The 18,091-nt window shown below is 36.6% G+C and overlaps 1 protein-coding gene across 1 annotated transcript in view; it reads right to left on the bottom strand.

The window, feature by feature from the left end:
• The window catches only part of LOC134537516 (discoidin domain-containing receptor 2-like), a 228,358-nt gene that overhangs the window by 160,211 nt on the left and 50,056 nt on the right, over window positions 1-18,091 (bottom strand). The window contains exon 2 of the mRNA XM_063378070.1: window positions 4,967-5,069. Coding sequence (XP_063234140.1) covers window positions 4,967-5,069 — 103 coding nt within the window. The remainder of the gene's footprint in view (window positions 1-4,966; window positions 5,070-18,091) is intronic.

The following is an 18,091-nucleotide window of genomic DNA, read 5'->3' as shown; positions in this document are numbered from 1 at the left end:
TTTTTAAATTAAAAATAATTTTCTGTATAGAATTGTTTTGTGTTTTTAATTAGGTTTATACTACTTTTTACGAGTCTTACAATATTAAAAAAGTTTAATAAACTACGAAAAGATAAATAATACGCATTGACGAAAAAATAGGTGTGTGTGTACATATATTAGCAAAAAGTGTAAATTCAATCTACCAATAAATTACTTCTATATCATTTAGCATACTATTAATAGATCTAAGGGATGAGGGTCTTTGATAGTTCACAACGAAATAAATCATTAAACCTAGTTTATTCCTCGGAAATTGTTTTATTTTACACAAAAGGCATGTGGCAGCAGAGTCTCCACCAACGTCAAGTGTAATTTTACACCTATGTATGTTCATGTATTTTTTCTCTTGTGTTCAGGTAATAATATTATCAAAAATATGAAAGTAGTATTGCTTTGGTTTGGTAAATATAACATAGCTGTTGGTGTATTTTTATTTGTGATATGTAAATTAACATATGCATGCATGTGTGTTTTTACAGCAACTGTCACATTTGCTGCATTGTTGAGTAAATTTACATTAAATTTGTACATGTTAACATATAATATTTCCAAAAATATTTCAACTTTTTTAGCTTATAAATTTTTAGGAACCTGTGTACTTTCAAGGAATTTTTAATTTTATAACTTTTAAATATTGTCAAAGTAAACGCACGCTTTTAACAATTTGAGTACATCAGCGGAGAATCGAACCCACGATATTTGGATTGTCTTTATCACTTGACCATTCTGCACAATAAAAAATTATAAATTAATGGAAGTACCACTTAAGTAAGCTAATGTGAATTAATTGTTATTTTGGCAGTATGAATTGCAAAATACGTTATATTTTTTGCAGTTTTCTGGTAGCAGTAAATTTACACAGATAAATAATTTTTACTTTTACAACAAGGTATGTATGTACCTAAAATTACAGTGTATTGACAAAAAGCAGGACACTGAGTTATTTAACACTTTATGTATGGGTAATTTGATTTATACATCCAAAAGTGTAATTTAACGTATTAGTTATTCATGTGTTCTCATGTTGAAAATAACCTTATAATATGAAACTCGGATAGTAAATTTAACGTGGAAATCCTTTTAAAAAATCTGAGTGTGATATATATATATATATATATATATATATATATATATATATATATATATATATATATAATGTGTTTTTAACTACATTTCTTCACGCGAATCACGCGTAGTTTCCGCATTCGCCGCTAGAATTCATTGCCGGAGCAGCTAAGTCAACTATTGAATCATTGGATTAGCAGAACGAAATTTTAACTATACAATGAAAGGGCTGATATAAAAGCGAAAAAGACTTGAAAAAAAAGTAACCTCCACTTTAGAGCTGCTTTTCGACAAGGAATTAAATTAAAATAATATTCATATTTTCCCTTTGGTTTTGTGAACTTTGGTTCGCGCCATGCTCCACTGTGGTTGACAAACATTTCCGTTCTCTGATTTCCGTTGCATTCAAGGAATTACTCGCACAAAATGCCGTATACTGAGAGTAAAAGATGTTACACATGAAAATGCTACATGACCAAAATGAAATATTACTAAACTTTTGTGTACGTAATTTTGTGTAAGTTTGTTTTAGGATGCGCGGCGCCGAAGAGTGACGCTAATTTTTAAGGTAATCCAAGCCCCGAGAGGGGTCGGAAGTTCCGTCGTCGTGGCGCCAAGTTTCGGCAAAGTTCGGCTTAGTTCGGCGGGGCGTCCCGAAGGCGCGAGCGGGAGAGAGGAGCTCGCCGAGCGGAGATTTGCTATCCATTAGGGCCCCGTCTCTGCCTCTCTCGCGGTGTGCTACAAAGAAGACCTCCCTCCCCTCCCTCAGGGGGAAGTGGTGTCACCTGGTGTCCGGGAAACAACGACCATGGTCCTGAAAGCCCTGCGCTGCCGCGGCGCGTTACTTAGGGGCTGCCGTCGCCCATGATGCTTTGCGCCGGGGCTATCGTGATCGCTGCCCGCCTAAGTGCTGCAAGCCTCCCCGAGCAGAGGCCAACTTGTGTCTGCGCTAATAATTAAGGGATTGGCTTGTAAAATAGCTCGCAGTGAGGCGATACTGCCTTCCACGTTGGTTGCTTTACGTTTACTTGAAACTCAAGTAGTTTCACAGCCTTTACAACAACCTCTTCACCAAAGAAATCTTTCCTAGTTCGAACAGTTTGTGAAAAACTTTTTATCAAGTGTTTCATTAACAGCACACTACATCTCTTATTCTAAACTAACATCAGCAGGTGAAATATTTTCAATGGATTTAATAAAGCGCTTTATCAATTAATTTTTTAAAAAAATTCTGAACAAACAAATGCGTATAAAGGATTTTACTTTCGAAAGAGAGCAAACATCACGTTTGAAGTACGTTTTCCCGTATCGAACAACGACCGGATTCAACAACGTGTTTACAGTGTACATTTGCCCGTGTGACGAGATCGGAAGTAAAGTGAAACTGGATTGAAAATAGAAATTACAGTTTAGAAAAAAAAGATCGTTTAATCTCCCCTGGTACAGTGAAAAGACTGAGTGAGGCTTTTCAAAATTATCAGTTAAACGGGATCCACTTATTTACTCCCGCTGTGAGAGCTTGGAGGATTCGTGAAGTACAGATCACGCGAGAGATTAACAAAAAAAAGTGAGCGAGCGTTTCAGTACTCTCCAGTGATATGTAAACATCTAACCTCGGTAACGAGAAATTCAGTTGTTCTCATGTTTTTAATGTTGCAAATAAACTTATAATACGAAACAAGGACCCGAAGTTTATAGTAGAATTATTAAAAATAATGCTGAGCGTGATAAATATACTAATCAATAAAACATAATTTTTTCAAGTACGTTCCAAAATTTCTAGACGCGAATGACACACTTAATTTCTGCACCCGCCGCTATAATTCGCTGCATGAATCGCAAACTTTGCTTGCCACCATCACTCGCAGATGGTATAACTAACTAACTAACTAACTAACGTGAATTTTAAAATATTAGAAACGGTTCCGATAAAAGCGAATTACAAAAAAACTTGCAAAAATCGTAAACCCCGCCATTGAACATGGTTTTTGACAAGGAATTTTATTAATATTCTCTCCATATGGTTGGAATTCACTAAAAAATTAATACTTTAATGTTTATGCACACGTTAGAAGTTATCCTTTTGCGGCATTACTAAAATATTAACCTGCAAAATTCTAAAACACACATTCTTACACAAAATCTATGTTTGTATATTAAGTTTTTGCTTAAACGACTGGAATCAGTCTGTAAATAATTACTACAAGAACATTAAACTTGTAGAGCTAATTTAACATTGTCATCAAATATTATAGTTTTATGTTATTTAAAAAATAAAAATAAAAAAATCCCAGTCCCTTGAGGTTAACACGCGGAAGCTCTACCGCTGTGCTATCAAGCCCGTTGACTATTGGAAAGAGAATATGTATTATAAAAATTGTAATGCCAGTTTTATTGGGTATTATAAAACTCGTGATTACTTTTTACTGTGACTATTATAGTTTACCAAATATATTCCGGGATAGTTTCACTTTCATAAAATTTAATTTGGCTTAACAATACGTTTGATATGTACCCTAATGTTTACGAAAGTGACTATGTACAGGTTTATGTTGCTACACGTAGGTCCGTCATCTTTGTATCACATTTGCGTTTATAGACTTCCGTTCCATTTTCATAAACTTACTCCTACCAAATGCTGTATACCGGGACAAAAAGAAGTTTACACTTAATTATTTTAGGTGTCAGTATTGATCATCTGGTTCCCCAAAATAACTTCCAATACCTTGCCGTTGTACGATAAGTACAGACTTCACACTACATTGCTTGTACACATGTATGGTACAGAGCTGAAAAGTAAGTTTATTTTATAACTATTGAATAAAGCGCTGACAGGTTGAACGCATTATGTCCGGCTTTATAAACTACGCAAGGATTATAACGACGTGATAACGCAACAAGCAAATAATGCAAGAAAATTAAGGTCGTTTATAAGCACGTAATTCGCAAGACGTCACCAACACGACAACTTTTAATTTTAAAACAGTTTAGAATGAGTTAATTTCCCGGACTTTGTTTTGTTCATTCATCTAAAACTTTTAAACATTTGAAATTTTCTAACATATGATACGAAAGTGGTATTTTCTTTCCTGTGCGAAAGTTAAACAAGTAAAATTTTAATACTAATAATAATAGAAACATTTTGGCCTTCTATGCATATAAAGTCTGCGTCTTTAACATTTTTCGGAACACTTCACTTCGAATATGGTCGTTGAAAACGTAATAAAGTTGGAAATTAAAACAATACCTGCTTTGAGTTATTGTGCCTTGCGTATTTTATAAACCGGTGCTCTTAAATGTGGTTGCTTTATTGCGTTTCTTGCGTAGTTTATAAACCCGGCCATAATCGTAATATGAAACACAGCCTGCTGCTATGTTCCGGAGAGCCCACGTTCGAACCCTACACCAGTCAACTTTGAAATCACGCCACGTAAATATTAGTACTATTATTTTTCCTTGTTTTTAACATAATTTGCACAATCTAAGTTTTACAGAAATATAACAATCACAATAGCAAGATGTGCGTGTTACTAGTCTCTTCATGCCTCGTGCGGTATATTAACTAAATTAAATATTTAAAAATAAAATATTACAAAAAGTACAAAAATACAGAACTAAATAATTTAAAACGCAAAATGTTGAAAATAGCAACTTATTTTTAAGTTAGGCAAAGTATGACATTGATTTTACAACTTATTTCTAAATTTGACTGATATTTAAGTCTGTTCTTTTTTCTTTTCTTTGGTAGCATATGTACACGTATTATTCTTATAAATCGTATATTTTCTCTGTGTTGCTGAATCAATGTGATGCTTGTCCAAGTTGAGCAGTATGCGAGCAGGCAGCGCCGCGGACTCACCGGCCGTTGCGCGGGCCCACGTTGGGCACGTAGGACGAGCTGGCGCTCAGGGCGGAGTCGGGGATGTCTCCGGACTGCATGCCCAGCGCCGCGTCGCACGAGCCTGCCGGCAGAGAACACGCCCTCCTCGCAGTGGGGGAGCCACCAGGCTTGCATTTTCAGCATTAGATCATAGGAGGAATGAAATGTTATATCTTTAAGCGGTGGAGCAAGAGCCAACAGGTTTTTAAAACCATCACATAGAAAAACTTGAGCGTGTCAGATATTGATAGTTTAGGTGCCCCAACGTATCTCTGATATCAAAAATACACTAATCTGCCGGCTTGCGTGGTGCGGGTGGCCATCCAAAATGGTAGAAAATTGAAAAAAAAAATTATATATATTATAGCGCCCTCCGTCCTCATAATTAGCTGAAAACAATTATTTTCTGGGGGGGGGGAAGACATTGTAAAAGAAAATTATATACTTATTAGTTTGAATAAATTATAAATTATATGAGGCCGTAACACAGGCTCTAACACAGCGCCTCTTGTCGGGCGGCTGAACACACACACGCGCGCACTTGTTGGCGGGAGGCTTGAAACAGAGGGTGTCGGTGGGCTGGAGAGGGGGTCGACAGCGGCGTGAGGCACATTGTGGTTTGGGAGTGCGTACACCCTCAGTTGAGCGGTAAAGACATCCCCTTTAAAAATAATGAACTAACTATATCAATAATTGTAATATGTAGTAATGCATCCTAAATTAACGTGTAATCTTTGAAGGGTTTAAATATATTATGCATATTTGCTTTGCTATATTAATGGACTAACGGTAAATTCACCACTTCCTGCGGCCTTGACACCCTGACCAATAGCCAGTCTCTTCCGCCGTCCGGGGTAGGAAGCATCTCTGCACCTCTTCAACTTCAACCTTTTGCTGTTACTATCTGTTAACATGCGCCATCGTTAAGCATCTTTAAACCTTTTCTATTCATCTTCGAGGCCTACCCCGGCGGTAGATTGTTTTACCTAATTGTTTAAAGCTCCCCGGAGCGATTTGAATAGCAACACTATCTTTGTACTTACGGGGCCAGGCCACGCGGTGTCCTGGTCAGCATCCAAGATGGACTACTTGCCATTGGCAATATTAACTATTATATATATATATATATATATATATATATATATATATATATATATATATATATATATGTACCAACTCCTCATTGAGTGATCACCCTAATAGTGAAAACATTACTTAAGAAAACCCGTGAATATTTGCGTTGGATTTGCACTCATTAAATAATGATCTACAATTATTTTAATTATTCCAGTGTGGAAAAATGTAAATTCTAAGATTTTACGAGTAATGCCATTTTCCTCATTCCATAGAATGTATAAGAAATTAGGGCAGCATTCCCCTTTGTCCTTTAAGTTATGGCAGTTTTCCATTATGGTACTTTTCCGTTACCTCCGCCAAAACAGGAAAAGTGATAAAAAACAAAAAAAAAAAATACAAATCATTGTAATAAGAATACAGTGCTTCTCCCAATAACACATTTGTGGAAACATTTGTTTTTTACTAGTGCGCGATCTATGCGATAATTTGTGATTGCAACTATGACAGTCAGAAGCATTATCTGTAGGCTTCTAAAGTTAACCTGAGAAACAGCTATAGGGTTGACAGCGATACCTACCGAGTATTCTATACACTACTTCGAGAGCAATGCTGCTGTACTCATTCCGTGGAGTGTATTAGAAAATATGGCAGAATTCCGTCTCGTAATGGCAGTTTTCCGTTATGGTACTTTTTTCGCCTTTTTCAAAGAGGCCAGGCGGAATTCTGTCATTATGGTAGTTTCCCAGTATGGCAGTCTTCCTCGCCCTCATAAAGACGAAAAGTTTAACCATGTGGAACGTTAATATAAAATAATTACCTGCAACGGGACTTACACCCTTAATGGAGAGAGTTACAGCATCGTTTTCCAACCTTTTATGTATTACAGCATCCTAAACCATAAATTTCTGAAATTAATGGCACTACCAATTATTTATTTATTCGTTAATTCTTTACACGTACTAATTATTTTAAGTATGTGAAATTTTCTGGGATTTGAATATTTATGACCTTTAAAGTTACAATAAACTAATTTTATTTTACCGCATGAACGGATCATTGTATTGATTTTTAAGTGTTCTCCTTGTTATAAATATAATATAAATTTTATTTACCAAATCTTGCAGCACGTGTTACAGATGTTGTGTTAAAGATAAATATATGTAAAGATATATATCCTAGAAATGCGCTCCTTAGAAACCCTTCCACCCAGAATCTCACAATTGTCCTATAAATCAAAGAAAATTGAAGTGCTATGTGCGGAAGCATTGCATTCCAACTTCATACACTATAAAAACCACAAATATCAGAAAAATTGACCATAACACCTTCATTTAAGAACCCTTTTAACTATTGAGACTTTTTTCATCCCATAACCACGACATAATTCAAAATTATGAGCACTGAGTTTTTGTGCAAGTGTTTTGGATCCCAATATAATACTGCAAGGTCTCATCGCTTAAACGCTATATGTATAAGTGTGCAACATAAAATCTTATAAAAATATGTATTAAGACTTTTAGTAAAAAATACTCTTTTTAGACAAATAAACAATATGTTTCATGGATAAAGTATATTTGGAAGAAAGACTGCCACGGTGCAAATTCCGGACAATTTTAATTTTTTTTTCTAGATCCCAAAACCATCGTCAACTCACACGTTAATAAATCTTTATGTAGCCCTCTACTTATACATCAGTTTAAATTTTATGGACACAATAACTGTAGTGATTTTGCATGAACTTCTTTCAGACTAATACATAAAAATTTAGTTGTAAAATCTCGGTCGATTTTTTTAATGGGCAAAATCTGACCAAGGGATTGGATATGGAGAATGTTTTTCCAAAAATTTATTTTAAAAATGTGAGCGAGTCTTTCAACTCAGTAATGAGCAAATTCATGTTGCAAATAAACTTTTTATACGAATCTTGGACACCAAATTTAAACCTAGAATTCTTAAAAAATAATTCCATGCGTGATAAATATACGAAAAATATTCATTTTAAGAAAAAGGTAAACATTTTCTCCTTTTTAAAAACTTAACTATAATTTTGTTTAAGACGATGGCACTATTTCTTTCTCAGGGCTAGCCGAACAACAGGAGTACCGAACGCTTCGCTTGTAAATGCCTCAAACGCTGAACTCCTAGACAGGAATTATCATAGTCTCCGTTTTTTGAGGTTATACTTCTTTAGGCGCATTGAGAGAGGGATTTTAGTATGCACCAGAAATGCATTGATATCAGCTGAAATTTAACATGTTCGTACAGTACTCTACTTGCACGCAGAAACTGCTTAGCCACGAGCCAAAGTCGTCAAGATAGCGGACCCACGTGTGGAAAAATGCACCAGTATAGTTAGTTCACGAAAGTTAAAATAAACAGGTGCATCACGCGGGTTCGCAAATTTTTCATGATTTATGAGACTTCCAAAGATAACAGAACCGTGTTTGGGAAAACAATTCCGTTCCAATCTACTTCCTTTCCATTCACGAAATTACTCCCTACCACATGCCGTATACCGAGAGCTAAGATGTTTACATATAAAAAATCACTATAGTTATCTTAGTATGAAAAATATCAATTCGTTTGCAGTTATTCTTAAATGTATGTGCATGGACTACATGGTGAATAACGCCCCTAAATCAGAGTTCACTGAATCAATATAGACGTGGTTACACAAAGGAAATAATGATTTAAGGTATTTGAAGCAACTTTCTGATATAGGTATGATTAGAAATATTTATTACCATTCGTTTTCAAAATTATTAATAACCAATTTTTTTTACGTGATAACGTCTTATAAATCGATGAACGCCGGCTGCACGTACGAAAAAGCATGACTCATTGTCACGTTCCGCCTGAGCCAAGCGTGCGAAAACCGGCCAACCACCGTGCGAGAAAATATTCTATAATATCAAACAGGTTAAGGCGGGCTTTTTAAAAGCAGCAATTTAAAAAATTTGATTTATTTGTTCAATTTCTTCATTTCAAATTAACAATTTATTGACATTGATTTGATTTCAGTTTATTTCTATAGCTGATTGTTCGTGATAATATTTAAACAAATTATTTAAATAAAATTGCAAAGATTTGTAAATAATATTAGAAAATTAAATTGTATGCAATTTTTCATCAATTTTTTCTTATGACGTTATCACGTAAAATTATCGTCCGTAAACCGACTTTACAGACAACGCCCTTTTTTCGTAGAAAATATCATGTGGGAAACACCACCTACTTAAACCTGGGATCCATTGGTTTGCTCCATAACTTGTAAAGTAGCGAGGAATAAAGTTTTAAAACGAAACAGCGTACCTGAATTATATTTAATTTTTATGAAAGATTCCTCTGGAAACCAGTTGCCAAAAAATAATTTGTAATACTATAAGAAATATATTGTAATTTTCCTACAACATAAGGCTATGTTATTATTGCATATATTAAATACGTCTTTCGAGATAATACAGAGTATTAATTACGGAAATTGGCCTATCATTTTATATTTTAATTGAAGTTTCATTCAAGAATTATTATTTTAAAACTATGGAAATAGTAATCGAATATTAAAAAACTGGACTTAATTTTTTAAAATGCTTAGTAATGTGCGTAGTTATTACTGAAAAGCTATTCAGGGAATGGTTTACAAATAATTGTAACTATTGGAGGTCCTGGGAAAACATAAATCATAAATGCGCGCGTAAGAATCCGAACTCAGTATTACTGCGATCACTATTTTGTAGAGATACAGTTGTTTTCATGTAAATGTACTTGTTTACAAACATATGTAATTTTACGTGAATATTTCTGTTCCATTACCAAACAAAAAATAAATAAAAAAAAATATTTTGACAAAATTCTCAGGTGAAGGATAAAAATAGCACTCCGAGAAAATTCTTTGCCTTTCCTCAGCTTTCAGGAGCTTATCCGCAAAGGGAGCGAACCCGAACTGTCGCGAACGAGGTTCGGCGTGCGTTTCAAGGCCACCTGGGCCCGCGACGCCAGAGGTTGTTTGTCCGTGGCTCACCCCGGGTTACGACTCAGGACTTCGCTGGAGAGAAAACAAATATCTTCATCATCAGGTACGTGGTCCCTCTAAGCTAGAATAAGTTCAAGAGTTTAGGCGAGGGAGTTGGTCGTGACCACAATTGTTGCAATAGCCGACCAACCCCCCAAACTATCTCACGACTACATTTAACGCTTCCTGCAAGTTTGGTACACCACCATGACTATGCGTAGACCTGAGACCGACTGAAGTCCTTTATAACCCTCCTAAACAGGTTACACTTCAGGTTTAAGATAGGTTAAGGTAAAAAATATTAACAATTTGCCATTTATTCTAAACATTTTTTTTTTTGCGCAGACATGTTATCGGCTTGTCTTGAAGTTAAATTTCGGCGAGTTGTCAAGAGGAATGACACTACAAGAAAATGATTAAATAAAAAAAAAATATGCGTGGATGAAACGCGTGCCCGCCTAGTCAGGGGTGTGTCTGTGACAGTGAGGCGGGATGATAGTGCGACAATCGCTGGTGATTCTAAGCCTCTAAGCCTCTAAGCACAAGGCTGTGAACTGGCGCGCAGTATTCTCGTCGTGCATAGGGCAACTATGAAATGTGAGTGTTAAACATAACATAATATGGCGGAGAAATTAAAATAAGGTGCAGTACAATTTCCTTGAGTGCTTTCAAGAATCTCTAACCGATGTTTCATATATAAATATTATTCTGAAAGCACGTGTTGTAACCATTTTCATTTTTCTAAACATCCATTTTATAAACGAAAATCTCTCAGCATATTGTTAAAGGGTTTTCATAAACAGACACCACTCTGATATCTTGAGCAGTTTTTAAATCTCTTGATTTTTTTCTGAAGCTTATGTGTGTACCGGTAGATGGAGCCCTTGAAATAGTTGAACTTAAAACAAGTGTTCGCACGAGCTGAAATGTTACGTAGTGAAGAACACGCTGTGACAGCTTCCGTGCGGCGTCGCGTTTAAGCGCGGGTGGAACAGCAGCGCGGGGCTATGAAACCAGCGAGCTTATGGCGGACACATGTGGACCGAGGCGGGCGTGGCTGGGGAGTTGGTTATCTTTCAGCAGCTCGGCAGTGGGGAGGTGGTTAGAGGGGCTGGTTTCAGCCCGCGGCAGTAACTCCGCGCGTGGGGGCCGATCTTAACACCTCGCTAATTGGAGGAGCGAGCGGCAACGAGGGGGTGATGAAAGAGAGCTGGGGGAAAGAGGGGGAGAGATATAAAACATTACCTCTACCACCACCGCCGCCACCACCACACCCTCGCCTGTCTCGGCCAGCCCCTCCCCCAGGTCCACCTGTGTCGAGGTGTGCGCCCTCACCTCTCCCCTCGCCGAGCCTGCGTGTCCTTAGACCCAAGCCATGCCCAGGCAGCATCTGCTGGATGTTCCATTTCCCTCGTCATTACCAAATCATTCCCGGGAGTTATGTCGGTGGCTCTTTTCAGCTGGTTGTTTGGTCGCAAATTCAGTCGCCGGATGTTCCCTGAACGTTAAGTCGTGATTTATAAAATAGCCATGAAAGTTATCACGACAGAGAGAATCACTTCCAACGCCGCCGCCGCCGATTCATCATATTGTCAACCGGGGCAGTAAGCGTGGGCGAGGCCAGAAACCGAAGATTCTATAACTCGCTAAGTGCATAGTAAATCAGGTGCACCCCAAACTGGTGAAGAATCATTTGAATCGACAGCGGGGGTGCGTGTCTTGAGGGATAAGTTTGGCACACGGGCCTGTGTGTGCGCTGGTAGGTTGTGTAATGCTTTAAACTTCCAACGATCGAACAAAGAACGCAAAAGAACTATCGTGATATAAAAAAACAGGAAAAAAAACTTAAATAACAAAAAAAAAAAAAAATAGGAAAATTAAATAACTAACATGGCGTACGAGTTCCAAACATTAAGACGCCCACATAGTCTGTGTTAGTGCGTCGCTCGCTGGTGCTTCTAGTGCGGTATCGCTTCTCAACTGGCGCGCAGTCTTCTCGTCGTGCATAGGCCAACCATGAGATGAGCCGTGACCAAAACGTTATATGGTAGAATAAAAATATATAGGTGTAATGCAAATCCATTGGGTCCTTTCATGCCTAAGATGTATTATGAAAACACGCCTTTTAGCCATTTTTTATCCCCGAAAAATACAGTTTAAAAACAAAATACGGAAACAGAACTACTCATCTGCCCTCAACGTATTCTTAAATTCTTTTCGTAAGTAGTGGTTTCTTTTAAAGCTTTACACACTGTTTTTGTGCCCAGGTAGGTGGGGCCATTAGTATATGGTTGATATCGGGGTCGTTAGAGACTATTATGAAGGGTTATTAGATATGAATGAAACTTTGTCATACAAGGGAGTACCCGGAGAAAACGCACCGTCTACGTTTCCCACTGGCGAAAAATCCGGATTTCATCCCACCAGAAATAGTATTTGGATCAACTTTAGGGAAGGCGAGTAATCTTATCAAACTAACATGCCCCTCCCCCCTTTCTCTCTTTCTCTCTCTCTCTCTCTCTCTCTCTCTCTCTCCTATCTTTACATCTTGAGACAGGGTTTTGCATGTTAGAGCTGTTTAGGCACTTTTCACAAAATCACATTCAAACGAAAACCAAACTTTGAAATCGCAGATATAGCATTGCTAAAGATGAAAAGATTTACAATAAATTGTAACAGATTTTGTAGTGTTAAAAAGGGAGTATGATTTTTTTGTCCTTTAACCCATGTTTGTTTTCTCGGAGTTGGTTGTGATAAAAATTGTTTCAGAAAAATATTTAGATAAATTATTAAATTGTTATTATAAATTATTTAGATAAATAATTACAAACAATTTGAACGTATCATTAGTGTGCCTACTAAGGAAGTTTTGAAGATTTTGTCTTTCAATATATTTTTTTCACCTTTTAATAATTATTTTAAATTCTCATAGTAGGTATTATTATTATTATTATTTGTACATGTTTAAGTTAAGTACGTATTGCTTGTTTTATTGAGAAAATTATGTAAAATCAGTCATAATGGGACAGTCAGTAAGAATCAACACAACATCACAGCTAGTTCATTTAATTTTAACTTCTATTTAATTCCTTATGCATCTGTTATTTAATATATTTATTGTTATGATTAATTTCTCTACTAACCTACATTTAAAACACTTAATAATTATTTATCTTGATACATCTAGGAATAAATCTACTACAGTTGGTTTGCAAGTCATCCAGTATTTGTCTTAGCATGCTTGCTCTTTGGTGTTGGGACGAAATTGAAAGGGAAGCATCAGGGAGAATGATAACGGCCAGCAGCAAATACACATTGCTGAAGGCGTCACCCGCGTGTGGGGCAGTTCTGGGTCTCCATAAACCCGCGCCGATGACAGGAAGACTACCTGACGACTGATGTAGTAGTTATTCATCTGAAAGTGTCTTTTTTCAGGATGTTGGCAATATATTATTCTTGCTAGACACAGGGCGGAACACCGTGCAAGTGACTAAACTTCATCGTCGCTTGAGATTCCTTCCTATCGCCTGCAGACTTGGTTTGTGTGCTAATATTCTTCAGTTGCTGACGCCAAGAACTACAGAAGCTGAGGAATTAACGCCTACGATAGCTCCAGTCGTAGCTTCTGAATTGTCTTTTCAGCTCGTACCAGACTGCGCTTATGACCTGGAGGAGCTGAGCCGCCGAGTCCTCAGCTCCCCAATTACCCGAGAGTCTGCAACTATAACCTAGTGCAGTGAATCATCATATTGATATTATATTATTATACTTTGCTGTATTATCCAACACAGTACCGTGTGGTGTTACTATGATCAGATCCTATATCTGACGTCCTAATATGTTTTAAACAATACAATAAAGATTCACCAGTTAGTGTTCTTAAATATAAGTTACTAGCTGCCCGACCCGTCTTCGCACGGCTATACTAATGAAAAAAAAATTAAGCCACGTCTCCCATTTACAGTAATGGTAAATAAAAAAAAAATCAGTGAAAATTTATTACAATGCTGTATAATGTACCGGAGAGAAAATGAAGTTTCCCGATTCGTGCACGCAACGTACAACTGATGTACCCGTACTTCGCTACGGCAGTCTACAGGCAGATCACTCTTGCGCCGCTCATTATACATGCCCCTCCTTGTGGGTACGCCACTGTCGCGCGATGCCCGTTGCCATGGAGACGCAGAAGGCATGAACAATGCAAAATCCTGTTCTCATGCAGACAAAGTACCCACTGTTGCCTCGTTTTAACCACCAATGGGATCTAATTTTCGGAAAATGTCATCCTGCGTAACATAAGGAACATTACTGTGAAGTCTCAAGTCTGTAAAATATATATACTTGAAAAAAAGGGCAGTAAAAAACAAATTAAACACATAGAGAGGAAAAAAAACAATAGTTTATGTTTGCGATTTAAAGTGATAAAAAGTATTTAAATACTAATTGAACTCTTATTAGGGTACTGATTGCTTCGTTGTTAATATCACACGGGTGTTTTTACTTGTATGGGAAAATAAAGAATGATAAGTCATCTAGTGCGTGGCAACAATGTAAATAGGCAATAGGAAATAAACTTATATGCGCCTGCGGCATTGTCAACACACACTTCGTACGTGTACTGCATGTTGTATCTAACCCCCTCCAACGCATTTGATTCTAAATTGGACTTTTAGTAAGGATACCTAATGTTATTGATAATACAATATAGCCTATAGCCTTCCTCGATTAATATACTATCCAACACTGAAAGAATTTTTCAAATCGGACCAGTGGTTCCTGAGATTAGCGCGTTCAAACAAACAAGCAAACAAATTCTTCAGCTTTATAATATTAGTATAGATTTAATGAAGGAAATATTTCACCCATCATTTAAAGACCTTTACAGTTAACGTAACGAATAAATTATATGAGAATAAGTACTATGCCCGGCAGATATCTTGGCGTCTGAGCTCCCTAGTCCTGTCTGGTGGGGAGGGGAGGGCGAAGAGGAAGCGATACCATATTGTCAAGGTCAGCGGCCAGGTTTGTACTAGCAGAACAGAATACATTCGGCGCGTGACTTCCTGCACTACGTAAGTCTGTATCCACGTCCGTGGGGGCCCCAGGGCGGTAAGGCCTTTTGGCTAAGAGCGCTGGATTACCAAACCAAAAGTGAGAAATCCTATGAATTGTACTAGTATTACATAAGTGTAACATTGTGTAAATTGCAGTGGTTGTGCACGAATATTTGTACTCATCTGTCAGGAAAAGTAACAAACTATTATCTAAACCTGCAACGTTTGACTTTGTCCCATTAAATATACTTACGGTGTCTGCTAATTATTATGCTAACCAAAATTAATTGAAATGTTAACTCAGTAACAAGCGAAAACCAGACACGATTTATTTTGGAAAACCTGGTCACTTTGTGTGTAAAATAAATTTAAAACTATGTTTCTCAATTCATTGTGTTCTCAAAGTTAATTAAAACAAAAGTCTTACAAGAAAAAGCAAACGACCAAAACATTACGCAATTGTAGCTCTCCGCGCGAAAGCTATCTCACAGTTGATGACGCAGGTGCCAGTCTAGCCCTTATTGTTCTTCGGTTTCCGTACCTAAAACGTTCCATTTAGCGCTGGATGTACATTTAAGTAAACATGGAGCTTGTTATGTTATATTTGCTGCTTTAACTTCATGTCAGTCGTTTAGGAAACATCTGACTACCAACGTTAATGGCATTTAAAAAATGCTTGTGTATGTGTGGCTTTATATTTTAATGCACCTATAATCGATTATTTATTATAAATGTAAATACAATTTGCATTGTACTTCCACTTTAGAATGCATATTATAACCTTCAAAACCTCATATATATTATATGATTTCTTTAATGTAAGTATGAAGTTCTCTTTCCATGATAATTGATTGTATTAGGTGACGAAAAACAAAATTAAGTTAAAATTAATTACTATTATTACTATTCTTATTACTTTCTCTAGGTACTCCCGTTTTCACCGTTCTGTCATTTCGTCAACGCTTCATACTCATCATTTCTCCACAATAGGCTATCAAGACCTTACTTGTTAATAGCCGCCCAACTCACACACACCCTTACTGCCCAAATATTTTACTCCACTATACACTACGTAACAGTAACGTAGTAAAGATATATTTCCATTGTTTATTAAATACTTAAAATATCTGTTTTTTCCTGGCGTAGTCTGTGGGTCATGTGGTTGTTCTTTGCTGACTTTACGAATCCTGACTATGGACCGTTCACTCACACCCGTGTACTTCGCTGCTCTTGCCGTCTGTCTCTGTAAAGGGTAGAGCAGACATTTATTTTTCGCTTCTTCATCACAAAACTGCATCACGGTTATTATTATTTCCCGCTCTCCGCTATGTATCACTTTACCGCGCCTCTGCGAGCTGCCACCTTCGCCTTCCATTTTCGAGTATACACTGAAGGGCGATATTTTCCTAACAGCCACTACACGGCTCTCGGCTACGTGTCACCTGCTTACCCCCTCTTCACTCTCCGGTCCCGCTGCCCCCGCAACCCCGCGCTGAGACACGCCAAGATAACTGCCGGCCACAGTAGTTTCTTTGTTTCAGGCCTGTCATTTTAATTTGATACATCAGATTCACACCCAGCATTTCTATTTTTGCAGAAATCAACACAATATACACTACACTATATTTCATTAAATTTATCTTTTTATGTTTATTTTATTCTCCTCCTTCTTAGCACGTGAAAGACGTTAATTATTACTGTTAATAATTAATCCAGCCGGGACACATATAGTTGAGTACACACAGGTAATTTCAGATGGGGCTCAACCATCACAGAGGAGGGTGACAACATCTTGCAATGATTGGTAGTCGTATCAAATTTATTTTGCATAAAAGTTTTAGATAATATTTAGAAGTTATAAAATAATAAGAACAGATTCAGTAGTATACATGGCATGGAAGTCATGGATACTTTATATGTAATTCATCTCCTGTGTTTTTAACTGTTAGCCTAAATTAATCATTTTTAAACAAATGTTTAAGAAAGAATGTTATGTATAATATTTAGAAGTTTTACAATAAATTGTTACAGATTTTTTAATGTATCCAATAAGGGAGTTTTTTTGTTTTGCTGTCCTTTAAACCCTGTTATTTCCATCCTTTGAAGCATTGGTAAGTTATATCAAAAATTGATCGAGAAAAAATTATCAGATAATATTTATGAGGATTACAAACAATTGGAACGTATTTGATAGCGTGCCTACTAAGTGAGTTAAGATTTTTTTTGTTGTTGTTCAAACCCTCTTTTTCCCACCCCTTGCAGTAATGTTTGGTCGTATAAGAAAATTATTTCATTCTAATGCTGTACATAGTATTTAGAAAGATTACAATAAAAAATGTCGGATTTGATAGTGTAAATGGTACGGAAATTATTAATATTTTTTTTTGTATTTTAACCCTTGTTTTTTTTACCCCTTTTAAGCGGTGGTTCATCTTATCAAAATATTTCTCAACCAAATTTTTAGAAAGTATTTAAAAGGTTTTACCGAAAACTAAATTTATTTAATGGAGTGCCTACTAAGAGTGTTATTAATATTTTTTGTCCTCCTAAAAATTTTTTTCCACTCCTTGAAGTAATGGTTGGTTGAATCAAAAACTTATCTGGACAAACATTTATAGTATTGCTCTAGCGAGATATAATAATTTCATTCAGATGCGATGATTGTCATATTAAGGGAGTTATAGAGATTTTTGTGTTTTTTCTTAAGCCTTCCCCATTTTACTCTTTAGTCGGATATTCCCCATTAACGTACTCGACCGATATTGTACCTTACTTTACTTTATGCATCAGCTTGAAAAAAGTGTGCAAAATTACGGTAGTTATCGTGTCCATTACAAATTTATATACATATATATATGCGGACCATGAAACAAAAAACAAACCATGTGAACAATTTCCCAGTCACATCATGATAACGGCCTCAGTAAATAAAATTACGGAAAAGGGATTTAAATTTGTTTT

This window comes from Bacillus rossius, chromosome 1, assembly GCF_032445375.1.
Source record: "Bacillus rossius redtenbacheri isolate Brsri chromosome 1, Brsri_v3, whole genome shotgun sequence".
Classification (NCBI taxonomy): domain Eukaryota; kingdom Metazoa; phylum Arthropoda; class Insecta; order Phasmatodea; family Bacillidae; genus Bacillus; species Bacillus rossius.
Note: the sequence above shows the minus strand (reverse complement) of the source record. Positions and strands in the feature narration are given on the sequence as shown.